The 13,003-nt window shown below is 55.6% G+C and overlaps 1 protein-coding gene across 1 annotated transcript; it reads left to right on the top strand.

The window, feature by feature from the left end:
• Window positions 1–7,539: 7,539 nt before the first annotated feature.
• On the top strand, window positions 7,540–9,316 carry LOC121853121 (collagen alpha-1(II) chain-like). Its single transcript, XM_042347063.1, has 2 exons — window positions 7,540–8,183; window positions 8,890–9,316. The coding sequence occupies exons 1-2, from the start codon at window positions 7,540–7,542 to the stop codon at window positions 9,314–9,316; spliced, it is 1,071 nt and encodes a 356-aa protein (XP_042202997.1).
• Window positions 9,317–13,003: the final 3,687 nt, after the last annotated feature.

Genomic DNA, 13,003 nt, shown 5'->3' with positions numbered 1-13,003 from the left:
CCACCAATCACAGTTAACCCACCAAATTACAGCCAATAGGAGCAGAGAGCAGTCATTCAGCACAACACCTCAACTTATGTTTTCCTGTTGATATTATTCTCCATTACGTTCTTCAGAATGCAAAGATACTGGAAATGTGATGGGCGGCGGTGTATTTATTTAACGCTTCTTCTCCCAGATCTCTAAGTAGCACAAAAACTACTGCAAGCCTGGGCCCTCCGAGAGACGGGAGCGCTTGCAGGGATCCTCCCAGGGACGATAGCTCTCCCAGGGCCTGTGCCATGGGTGGTGGCACCCATGGAGGCTCTTCCAGGGACATTGGCACTCTCCCAGGAACAGCATCGCCTGCAGGGGCCTTGCCAAGGGCAGTAGCGCTGGCCAGGACGCTCCCAGGGGTCTTCCCAGAGATGGCGGCGCCCCCATTGACTCTCTCAGTGACAGCAGCGCCCCAGGGGCCCTCCCAGGGACGGCGGCGCCAGAAGGGCCGTTTTGGGAGGGCCCTTGAGAGCGCCAATATCACTAGTGGAGCCTTTAGGATATGCTACCACCCCTGGCACAGCCCCTGGAAGCGCTCCCGTCCCTGGGTAGGGTCCCTGGCAAGGTGCCTGGGAGGGTCCCTGAGGGCGCTGCCTCCCCTAGAAGGCCAGCTGGGAGCACTGCTCTCCCAGGGAGATCCCTTGGTGGCGCCAGCGCCCCTCGTAAGGCCTCTGAGGGCCCCACCGTCTCTGGCAAAGCTCCAGGGGACGCCAACGCCCCTTCCAGAACCCCTGGGGGTGCTGACGTGCCTGGGAGGGCCCCTGGGCCACCGATGGCCCTGTGAGTGTCCCTGATTGTGCCACCGCCCCTGCCAAGTCCCCAAAAAACGCCAACGCCCCTTCCAGGACCCCTAAAGGCGCTCACGTGCCTGGGAGGGCCCCTGGGCCACTGCTGGCCCAGTGAGTGTCCCTGGTGGTGTCACCACATCTGGCAAAGTCCCTGGGGGCGCCAAGGGTCCTTGAAGGGCCCCTGGAGGCGCCAATGTCCCTCAAAGGACTCCTGGTACGCCACTGTCACTGGAAGAGTCCCCAAGGGTGCCACAGTCCCTGGGAGGGCCCCTGCAAGCCCTCCCGTCCTTGGGAGGGTTCCTGCAAGCACTCCATTCCCTGGGAGGGCCCCTGGTTGCAGTAGCTTTTGCACTATTTAGAGCTCTTGGAGAAGCAATTTTAATATTGCTGCCCATCACATTTCAGGCTTCCAGAGCCTGAATATCAGGAGTTGGGGTGTTGTGCTGACTGACTGCTCTCTGCTCCTATTGGCTGTAATTTGGTAGGTTAAAAACTAGTCCACCAATCACAGTTAACCCACCAAATTACAGCCAATAGGAGCAGAGCGGGCAGTCAATGAGCACAACACCTCAACTTATGTTATCCTGTTGAGAATGCAAAGATACTGGAAAATGTGATGGGCGGCGGTGTATTTATTTAACGCTGCGTCTCCCAGAGCTCTAAATAGCACAAAAACTACTGCATCCCTGGGCCATCCTAGGAATGGGAGTGCTCTCAGAGGCTCTCCAAGGGACGGCGGCGCCCCCAGGGACACTCCCAAGGAAATTGGCGCCCAAGAGGCCCTCCCAATGACGTCGGCGCCCCCAGGGGCCATGGAAAGGGTGGTTGCGCCCTCAGGGGCCTTGCCAGAAGCGGTGGCGCCCACAGCGGCTTTGCCAGGGGCGCTGGCGTACTCAGGGGATCTTCCTGGTGCAGACTCACCCCCAGGGACCCTTGCAGGGACGACAGTGCCTCCATGGGCCTTGCCCGAGAAGTTAGCGCCCCCAGGGGCTCTCTCAAGGACATCGGCGCTCACAGGGGCCCTGCCAGGGTCGGAGGCACACCCAGGGGCTCTCTCAAAGACATCGGCGCTCTCTGGGGCCCTGCCAGGGACAGTGGTTTACCGGGGGCCCTGCCAGATTCGGAGGCGTCCACAGGGGCTCTCCCAGGGACAACAGTGCTCCCAGGGGCCCTCTCAGGAGCGGTGGTGTCCCCAGAGGCTATGTCATAGACATCAGAGCTTCCACAGAAAGCGCCGACCCCAACGACCGTACCAAGGGTCTGCAGGGGCCATATGGCATGCTTGTCCGTCGTATCATATATATTACATACTTCCAGCAGTCCCTTACTTAACTGTGATTGGTGGACTATTCTCTTAACCCACCAAATTACAGCCAATAGGAGCAGGGAGGGTCCCTGCAAGCACTCCAGTCCCTGGGAGGGGCCCTGGTTGCAGTAGCTTTTGCACTATTTAGAGCTCTGGGAGAAGCAATTTTAAATAAATACACAGCCTCCCATCACATTTCCAGTATCTTTCCATTCTGAAGAAGGAAATGGAGAATAATATCAACAGGAAAACATAAGTTGGGGTGTTGTGCTGACTGACTGCTCTCTGCTCCTATTGGCTGCAATTTGGTGGGTTAAAAAATAGTCCACCAATCACAGTTAACTCACCAAATTACAGCTAATAGGAGCAGAGAGCAGTCAGTCAGCACAACACCTCAACTTATGTTTTTCTGTTGATATTATTCTCCATTCCCTTCTTCAGAATGCGATGATACTGGAAATGTGATGGTCGGTGGTGTATTTTAACGCTGCTTCTCCCAGAGCTCTAAGTAGCACAAAAACTACTGCAACCCTTGGCCCTCCAAGGGACGGGAGCGCTTGCAGGGATCCTCCTAGGGACGGGAGCTCTCCCAGGGCCTGTGCCATGGGCGGTGGCACCCCTAGAGGCTCTTCCAGAGACATTAGCACTCTCCCAGGAACAGCAGCGCCTGCAGGGGCCCTGCCAAGGACAGTAGCGCTGGCCAGGACGCTCCCAGGCGCCTCCCAGAGATGGCGGTGCCCTCATTGACTCTCCCAGTGACAGCAGCGCACCGGGAGCCCTCCCAGGGACGGCAGCACCAGAAGGGCCGTTTTGGGAGGGCCCTTGAGAGTGCCAATATCACTAGTAGAGCCTTTAGGATAAGCTACCACCCCTGGCACAGCCCCTGGAAGCGTTCCCGTCCCTGGGTACAGTCCCTGGCAAGGTTCCTAGGAGGGTCCCTGAGGGCGCTGCCGTCCCTAGAAGGCCACCTGGGAGCACTGCTGTCCCAGGGAGAGCCCCTGGAGGCGCCAGCGCCCCTTGTAAGGCCTCTGAGGGCCCCTCCGTCTCTGGCAAGGCTCCAGGGGCGCCAACGCCCCTTCCAGGACCCCTAAAGATGCTGACGTGCCTGGGAGGGCCCCTGGGCCACCGCTGGCCCTATGAGTGTCCCTGGTGGCGCCACCGCTTCTGGCAAAGCCCCTGGGAGCGCCACCGCCCCTTGAAGGGCCCCTGTAGGCGCCTATGTCCCTCAGAGGACTCCTGGGATGCCACTGTCACTGGAAGAGTCCCCAGGGGTGCCACAGCCCCTGGGAGGGCCCCTGCAAGCGCTCCCGTCCTTGGGAGGGTCCCTGCAAGCACTTCAGTCCCTGGGAGGGCCCCTGGTTGCAGTAGCTTTTGCATCTATTTAGAGCTCTGGGAGAAGCAATTTTAAATAAATACACTGCCGCCCATCACATTTCCAGTATCTTTACATTCTGAAGAAGGTAATAGAGAATAATATCAACAGGAAAACATAAGTTGGGGTGTTGTGCTGAATGACTGCTCTCTGCTCCTATTGGCTGTAATTTGGTGGGTTAAAAAATAGTCCACCAATCACAGTTAACCCACCATATTACAGCCATTAGGAGCAGAGAGCAGTCATTCAGCACAACCTATCTCCATCAGAATATGATAAAATGTGATGATCTAAGTAAAAAACTGCAACCCTGGGCCCTCCCAGAGACGGGAGCGCTTGCAGGGATCCTCCCAGGGACGGGAGCTCTCCCAGGGCCTGTGCCATGGGTGTTGGCACCCCTGGAGGCTCTTCCAGTGACATTGGCACTCTCCCAGGAACAGCCTCGCCTGCAGGGGCCTTGCCAAGGGCAGTAGCGCTGGCCAGGACGCTCCCAGGGGTCCTCCCAGAGATGGCGGCGCCCCCATTGACTCTCCCAGTGACAGCAGCGCCCCAGGGGCCCTCCCAGGGACGGCGGCGCCAGAAGGGCCGTTTTGGGAGGGCCCTTGAGAGCGCCAATATCACTAGAAGAGCCTTTAGGATATGCTACCACCCCTGGCACAGCCCCTGGAAGCGTTCCCATCCGTGGGTAGGGTCCCTGGCAAGGTGCCTGGGAGGGTCCCTGAGGGCGCTGCCTTCCCTAGAAGGCCCCCTGGGAGCACTGCTCTCCCAGGGAGATCCCTTGGTGGCGCCAGCGCCCCTTGTAAGGCCTCTGAGGGCCCCACCGTCTCTGGCAAAGCTCCAAGGGACGCCAACGCCCCTTCCAGAACCCCTGGGGGTGCTGACGTGCCTGGGAGGGCCCCTGGGCCACCGATGGCCCTGTGAGTGTCCCTGATTGTGCCACCGCCCCTGGCAAGTCCCCAAAGGACGCCAACGCCCCTTCCAGGACCCCTAAAGGCGCTCAAGTGCCTGGGAGGGCCCCTAGGCCACTGCTGGCCCAGTGAGTGTCCCTGGTGGTGTTACCACATATGGCAAAGTCCCTGGGGGCGCCAAGGCCCCTTGAAGGGCCCCTGGAGGCGCCGATGTCCCTCAAAGGACTCCTGGTACGCCACTGTCACTGGAAGAGTCCCCAGGGGTGCCACAGTCCCTGGGAGGGCCCCTGCAAGCCCTCCCGTCCTTGGGAGGGTTCCTGCAAGCACTCCAGTCCCTGGGAGGGCCCCTGGTTGCAGTAGCTTTTGCACTATTTAGAGCTCTGGAAGAAGCAATTTTAAATAAATACACAGCCGCCCATCACATTTTCCAGTATCTTTGCATTCTGAAGAAGGTAATGGAGAAAAATATCAACAGGAAAACCTAAGTTGGGGTGTTGTGCTGACTGACTGCTCTCTGCTCCTATTGGCTGTAATTTGGTGGGTTAAAAAATAGTCCACCAATCACAGTTAACCCACCAAATTACAGCCAATAGGAGCAGAGCGGGCAGTCAATCAGCACAACACCTCAACTTATGTTATCCTGTTGATATTTTTCTCCATTACCTTCTTCAGAATGCAAAGATACTGGAAAATGTGATGGGCGGCGGTGTATTTATTTAACGCTGCGTCTCCCAGAGCTCTAAATAGCACAGAAACTACTGCATCCCTGGGCCATCCTAGGGATGGGAGTGCTCTCAGAGGCTCTCCAAGGGACGGCGGCGCCCCCAGGGACACTCCCAGGGAAATTGGCGCCCAAGAGGCAATCCCAGTGACGTCGGCGCCCCCAGGGGCCATGGAAAGGGTGGTGGCGCCCTCAGGGGCCTTGCCAGAAGCGGTGGCGCCCACAGCGGCTTTGCAAGGGGCGTTGGCGTCCTCAGGGGATCTTCCTGGTGCAGACTCACCCCCAGGGACCCTTGCAGGGACGGCAGTGCCTCCATGGGCCTTGCCCGAGAAGTTAGCGCCCCCAGGGGCTCTCTCAAGGACATCGGCGCTCACAGGGGCCCTGCCAGGGTCGGAGGCACCCCCAGGGGCTCTCTCAAAGACATCGGCGCTCTCTGGGGCCCTGCCAGGGACAGTGGTTTACCGGGGGCCCTGCCAGATTCGGAGGCGTCCACAGGGGCTCTCCCAGGGACAACGGTGCTCCCAGGGGCCCTCTCAGGAGCGGTGGTGTCCCCAGAGGCTATGTCATAGACATCAGAGCTTCCACAGAAAGCGCCGACCCCAACGACCGTACCAAGGGTCTGCAGGGGCCATATGGCATGCTTGTCCGTCGTATCATATATATTACATACTTCCAGCAGTCCCTTACTTAACTGTGATTGGTGGACTATTCTCTTAACCCACCAAATTACAGCCAATAGGAGCAGGGAGGGTCCCTGCAAGCACTCCAGTCCCTGGGAGGGGCCCTGGTTGCAGTAGCTTTTGCACTATTTAGAGCTCTGGGAGAAGCAATTTTAAATAAATACACAGCCTCCCATCACATTTCCAGTATCTTTCCATTCTGAAGAAGGAAATGGAGAATAATATCAACAGGAAAACATAAGTTGGGGTGTTGTGCTGACTGACTGCTCTCTGCTCCTATTGGCTGCAATTTGGTGGGTTAAAAAATAGTCCACCAATCACAGTTAACCCACCAAATTACAGCTAATAGGAGCAGAGAGCAGTCAGTCAGCACAACACCTCAACTTATGTTTTTCTGTTGATATTATTCTCCATTCCCTTCTTCAGAATGCGATGATACTGGAAATGTGATGGGCGGTGGTGTATTTTAACGCTGCTTCTCCCAGAGCTCTAAGTAGCACAAAAACTACTGCAACCCTTGGCCCTCCTAGGGACGGGACCGCTTGCAGGGATCCTCCTAGGGACAGGAGCTCTCCCAGGGCCTGTGCCATGGGCGGTGGCACCCCTAGAGGCTCTTCCAGAGACATTAGCACTCTCCCAGGAACAGCAGCGCCTGCAGGGGCCCTGCCAAGGACAGTAGCGCTGGCCAGGACGCTCCCAGGGGTCCTCCCAGAGATGGCGGTGCCCCCATTGACTCTCCCAGTGACAGCAGCGCCCCAGGGACCCTCCCAGGGACGGCAGCGCCAGAAGGGTCGTTTTGGGGGGGGGGGGCTTTGAGAGCGCCAATATCCCTAGTAGATCCTTTAGGATATGCTACCACCCCTGGCACATCCCCTGGAAGCGTTCCCGTCCCTGGGTAGGGTCCCTGGCAAGGTGCCTGGGAGGCTCCCGGAGGGCACTGCCGATCCTATAAGGCCCCCTGGGAGCACTGCTGTCCCAGGGAGATACCCTTGTGGCGCCAGCGCCCCTGATAAGGCCTCTGAGGGCCCCACCGTCTCTGGCAAGGCCCCAGGGGACGCCAACGCCCCTTGCAGAACCCCTGGTGGTGCTGACGTGCCTGAGAGGGCCCCTGAGCCACCGATGGCCCTGTGAGTGTCCCTGAGGGCACCACCGTCTCTGGCAAGGCCCCAGGGGACGCCAACACCCCTTCCAGGACCCCTAAAGGCGCTCACGTGCCTGGGAGGGCCCCTGGGCCACTGCTGGCCCAGTGAGTGTCCCTGGTGGTGTCACCACATCTGGCAAAGTCCCTGGGGGCGCCAAGGCCCCTTGAAGGGCCCCTGTAGGCGCCTATGTCCCTCAGAGGACTCCTGGAATGCCACTGTCACTGGAAGAGTCCCCAGGGGTACCACATCCCATGGGAGGGCCCCTGCAAGCGCTCCCGTCCTTGGAAGGGTCCCTGCAAGCACTCCAGTCCCTCGGAGGGCCCCTGGTTGCATTAGGTTTTGCACTATTTAGAGCTCTGGGAGAAGCAATTTTAAATAAATACACCGCCGCCCATCACATTTCCAGTATCTTTGCATTCTGAAGAAGGTAATGGAGAATAATATCAACAGGAAAACATAAGTTGGGGTGTTGTGCTGACTGACTGCTCGCTGCTCCTATTGGCTGCAATTTGGTGGGTTGCAGAATAGTCCACCAATCACAGTTAAGTAAGGGACTGCTGGAAGTATGTATTATTTATATGACACTATGGACAAGCTTGTCATAGGGCTCCTGGGGACCCTTGGTACGATCCCTGGGGTCGGCGCTTCCCCTGGGAGCTCCGCTGTCCGTGACATGGCCCCAGTGGACTCCACTGCTCCTGAGAGGGTCTCTGGGAGCGCTGCTGTCCCAGGGAGAGCCCCGGGAAGCGCCGCCGTCCCTGGCAGGGTTCCTGGGAGCATTGCTGTCTCTGGGAGGGGTCCTGTGAGTGCCGATGACCCTCAGAGAGCCCCTGGGGGCGCCAGTGCCCCTAGCAGGGCCCTTAGGTGTGCCAGCGCCCCTGGCAGGGCACTTGCATTCGCCAACGCCTCTGGCAGGGCTCGTGGAGGCGCTTCCGTCCCTGAGAGGACCGCTGTGTCTCAAGGGCCCCTGGGGGCGCCGCTGTCCCTGGGAGCATCGCTGTCGCTGGGAGAATCCCTGGGAGCGCCACTGCCCCTGGCAAGGTGCCTGCGAGTGCCAGTGTTTGTGATAGGGCCCCTGAGGGCGCTGCTGTCCCTAGAAGGAACCCTTGGAGCACCGCTGTCCATGGGAGAGCCCCTGGTGGCGCCAGAGCCCCTGGCAAGGCCTCTGAGGGCCCCACCATCTCTGGCAAGGCCCCAGGGGACGCCAATGCCCCTTGCAGGACCCCTGGGGTGCTGACGTGCCTGGAGGGCCCCTGGGCCACCGCTTGCCCTGTTAGTGTTCCTGATGGTGCCACCACCCCTTGAAGGGCACCTGGAGGCGTCGATGTCCCTCAGAGGACTCCTGGGACGCCGCTGTCACTGGAAGAGCCCTCACGGTGCCACAGCACCTAGGAGGGTCCCTGCAAGCACTCCCGTCTTTGGGAAGGCCCCTGGTTACAGTAGCTTTTGCACTATTTAGAGCTCTGGGAGAAGCAACTTTAAATAAATACACCACCGCCCATCACATTTCCAGTATCATCGCATTCTGTAGAAGGTAATGGAGAATAATATCCAACAGGATAATATAAGTTGAGGTGTTGTCCTGACTGACTGCTCTCTGCTCCTATTGGCTGCAATTTGGTGGGTTCAAAGAATAGTCCACCAATCAAAGTTAAGCAAGGGACTGCTTGAAATATGTAATATATATGACACGACAGACAAGCATGCCATAGGGTCCCTGGAAGCTTTGCTGTCGCTGGCATAGCTCCTGGGGGTGCCACCGCCAACGAGACCACCACAGTCCCTGGCAGGACCCATGGGTGCACCGATGTCACTGGGGGCGTCGCTGTCCATGGGAGGGCCCTTTGGAGCACCACCACCCTTGGAAGGGCCCTAGGGGGCGCCGCTGCCCCTAAAGAGAGCCCCTGGGTAGTGACACCCTATTAAGCCTTCCCAGAGTCGGCGGCAAAACCTGGGGTCCTCCCAGGAGCGACGGCGCCCTCCTTAGTGGCTACAGCGCCCCCAGGGGCTCTCCTAAGGGGCAGCACCGCAGGGGTTTCCTAGAAGTGGGGGCGCTTACAGGGGCCCACCCAGGGGTAGTGTCGTCCCCAGGGGCCCTCTCGGGTGCACTCCCAGGGGCGGTGGTGCCCCAAGAGGCCTTTACAGGGACAGTGGCGCCCTCAGGGGCCCTCCTAGGGGCGGTGGTATTCACAGTGTTACTCCCAAAGGCGGTGGAGCCCCCAGGGGACTTCCCGATGGCGCCTTCAGGGGCGACGGCGCCCCCAGGGGCCTTCCCAGTGGCGCCCAAAAGGACGTCTGAGACCCCAGGGTCCTTCCCAGTGGCGCCCAAAAGGGCATCTGAGACCCCAGGGTCCCTTCCATGAGCGGTGGTGTCCCCAGGAGCAGTGGCGCCCCATGGGGCCCTCAGAGGGGCCCTTCCAGGTGCGGTAGCATTCCCAGGAGCCTTGCCAGGGGCTCTCCTTGAGGACAGCGGCACCCCCAGGTGCCCTGCCAGGAGCGGTGGCGCCCTCAGGGGATCTTACAGGGGCAGTGCCTGCCTCCCACCCACAACTGGGGCTCTCCATAGAGGCAGAGCTCTCCCCCCCAGGCAACGGTCCCTCAGGGGACTTCCCAGGGGCAGCGGCGTCCCCACATGACCTGCCAGAAGTGATGGCGCTCCTAAGGGTCCTCCCAAGGGCGACGGCGCTCACAGGAGACCACCCAGAGGCGGCTACGCCCCCAGGGACCCTGCCAGGGGAGATAGTACCCCCAGGGGCAGTGGCACCCTCAGGAGACCTCCAAGCGGCTGTGGTGCTCTCAGGGGACAACCCAGGGGCCCTCCTTAGGGACAGCGGCGTCCCCAGGGGCCCTACTATGAACAGTGGCGCCCCCAGGGGCGGTGTCGTCCAGAGGGGCCCTGCCAAGGGCGGCGGCACCCTCAGTGGCCCTGTCAGAAGCGGTGGCGCTCCCAGAGGCGAGGATGCTCTCAGTGGCAACGGCTCCAGCAGGGTTACCGTCTCTGGGCAGGCTCCTGCGGGCACTACCGTCCTTAAGAGGGCCCCAGGGGGGTCCGCCGCCTATGTGAGCACCACTGTCCCTGGCAGGGCCCCTGGAGGCACCATAGTCTCTGGGAGGGCCCCTAAGGACGTCGTTGCTCCTGGGGTCTCCACTGCCCCTAGGGACGTCGCTGATCAAGTTGGGCCCTTGAGATGCCGCTGCCCCTGAAAGGGCTCCTGGGGGTGCCACAGCCTCTGGAGGCCCCATCGCCCCTGGGAGGTCCCTTGGGGGTGCCACTGCTCATGAGAGGGGCCCCTGGGAATGCCGCTGCCCCTAAGGAGGGCCGTCACTCCTGGAGGCATCACCACCCCTCAGTTAATACCCCAGACTCATTACACACACTCACTATACACTCTCAGTACACACCACACACACTCAGTACACACCACACACCTAACACACTCATTACACACCACACACCTAACTCACTCATTACACACCACACACCTAACACACTCATTACACACCACACACACTCAGTACACACCACACACCTAACACACACTGCACAGTCACTACACACTACACTCACTACACAGCACACACTTCACACCACACTCACTACACACCACACAGTCACTACACACCACACTCACTTCACAGCACACACTTCACACCACACCACACTCACTACACGCCACGCCACACTCCCACTACACCAAAAGTTTGTAAGCATAAAAGACTACTGTTTGAACATCAGTAATGGTAATAATGAAGTATACATTCCATGGAAACAGAGCAGTTTGGGAAGCAATGTTGTACAGTTCTAATAGTGATGCATTCCAAACAGCTCTATTTCTTACATAAAAGTGCCTCATTTGGGTACTGGTAATAGCACTAACAATGATATTGCAAATATGAAAATATATACTACTACACAAATATTTTATAACAAAGAGAACTAGATAGGTTAAAGAAACTAAACTTGCATTCCCTAGAAAGTCGAAGAGTGCGGGGAGATATGATAGAAGTATTTAAGTGGGTGAAAGGAATCAATAAAGGGAATATAGATAAAGTTCTTATAATATCCGAGCAGGTGCAACGGATTTATGTTGGATAAGTTTAGGTTTAGGAGGGAGATGGGAAGGAACTGGTTCACAAATAGGGTGGTGGATAAGTGGAACAAGCTTAGCAATTTTGTAGTAAGTGCTGGAACACTGGAAAGTTTTAAAAGGAGGCTAGATAGATTCATGGATGATAGAGCATGGTAAGAACTCTCGACAGGAGCTGCCATGCACAGGCCAACCAGCCTATTGCAGACTCCTTATTTTCTTATAACAAAAAAGTACAGTAATCTAAAATGTGTACTTTCCTTACCAGTGAGTGGCTAATGTCGCAGCTTACATACACTATACTTATCACTATCTGCTGTCATCTCTACTCCTACATGGAAGCAGTGGGATTCAAAATTTCCAATTAGAATCATTGTTTGAGAATATTTTGAGGCCCTCAATCTTGGCAATGGCCTATAATAACATGGATGGTGCTAAATTCCTTGATGGAGATTTCTTGGCATAATCTTGCATTTGGCCAACTGATCAACGTCACAACATATCTCTGGCCACACCCCTTATTCATGCAACTGCTGGGGACTTCCTTCATGAAGCACTGATGTTTTTTATTGCCTACATTATGTTATAGGACATCCAAAAAATCCACGAATAACTGATTCTGGCTGTCCATGAAGTCAACCAGATGCTTCAATGCGTCTCAGGTAATAATATTTTGAAGTTAACTACAGGTAGTTCTGCTATAACGCGATAATTGTGTTCTTGTAAAATATCGTGTTATAGAAAATCGCGTAATAGAAATAACAGGTCTTATGGAGAAAATAGGGTTATGTGCAGATTACTCGAAATCGAAAAAATTTAGTAGTTAGCCTAACACAAAGGATAGCACAGTCTAAATAAATGTTACATTCATATCTAATAAAGAAATCATACAGTAAATGTAACACTTTACTTGATGGGGGAGAAGGGTGATTTTGAGGTTGATAAAATCGAGCTTCTCTTCAAGTGTTATATCCTTTCTTTTACGATCATCACCGGGAATTCTATCACCAGAACGCTTCTTGTTGATATTCTTCTTTACTATATTCACAGTTAATACAGTGGGGTATGCTATAACGAACGGATCCTACTACGAATATTCCTATAACGAACGGTTTTACCTATAAAATTGAGAATGCTATAACGAACGAAACTCCTACAACAAACATTATTTAAATTTTTTTTTTTTCTAATTTATTGTTTTTTTATTACAAATATTAATGATATTCTTTATTTCAGGGGTTTAGATGCATATTTATGCACTTTTTTACAATTTTATATATATTTTTCAGTATTAAGTGGTTGTATTTGGGGGCCTGGAATGGATTAATCCTATAACGAACGAATGCTATAACGAACAAGGTTCTAGAACCAATTAGATTCGTTATAGCATACCCCACACCACAAAATTGGAGAAATAGTAAGCAAAAATCGCGTTATAGCAAACAAGCGTTCGCGTTATACAAATATCGTTCCTAATTCATAAATCGCGTTAGAGCAAATTCGCGTTATCGAAACACACGTTATAGCAGAACTCACTGTACTGTATAATGCTCTGGTCCACTGGCTACAGAATGGAGGTAGAGTTGGGTGGCTGGAAGACCATTTCCACTAGCACTGAAGTGCATAGAGTTGAGGCTTTCTGGGTGACCTGGGGCATTGTCAAGTAGCAACAGTGCTCTGGGCTCCAAGTTTTATTCCTCACACTATCACTTCACCATAGGACAGAAACTAACACAAATTACTATTGATAGATATCAGCTGTAACCCATGCATTCTTGTTTGACTCTCAAAAGACAGGAAGACACTAATTAAAGCCCCGTCCACACGATCGAGCACTGGCCGACGGGCAAACCAACGGAGTGCCCGTGGTCGAACGAAATCACCAGATAAGGCCGTCTATCTGGTGGTTTGACCGTTTGCTGCAAGAAGTCTATAGGTGTTGGGGTCCATTCTCATGTAGTT

The sequence above is a fragment of the Homarus americanus genome, unplaced genomic scaffold (assembly GCF_018991925.1).
Source record: "Homarus americanus isolate GMGI-L3 unplaced genomic scaffold, GMGI_Hamer_2.0 scaffold32871, whole genome shotgun sequence".
Taxonomy (NCBI): domain Eukaryota; kingdom Metazoa; phylum Arthropoda; class Malacostraca; order Decapoda; family Nephropidae; genus Homarus; species Homarus americanus.
The sequence above is the reverse complement of the archived record's forward strand: the minus strand, read 5'-3'. Positions and strand labels throughout refer to the sequence as shown.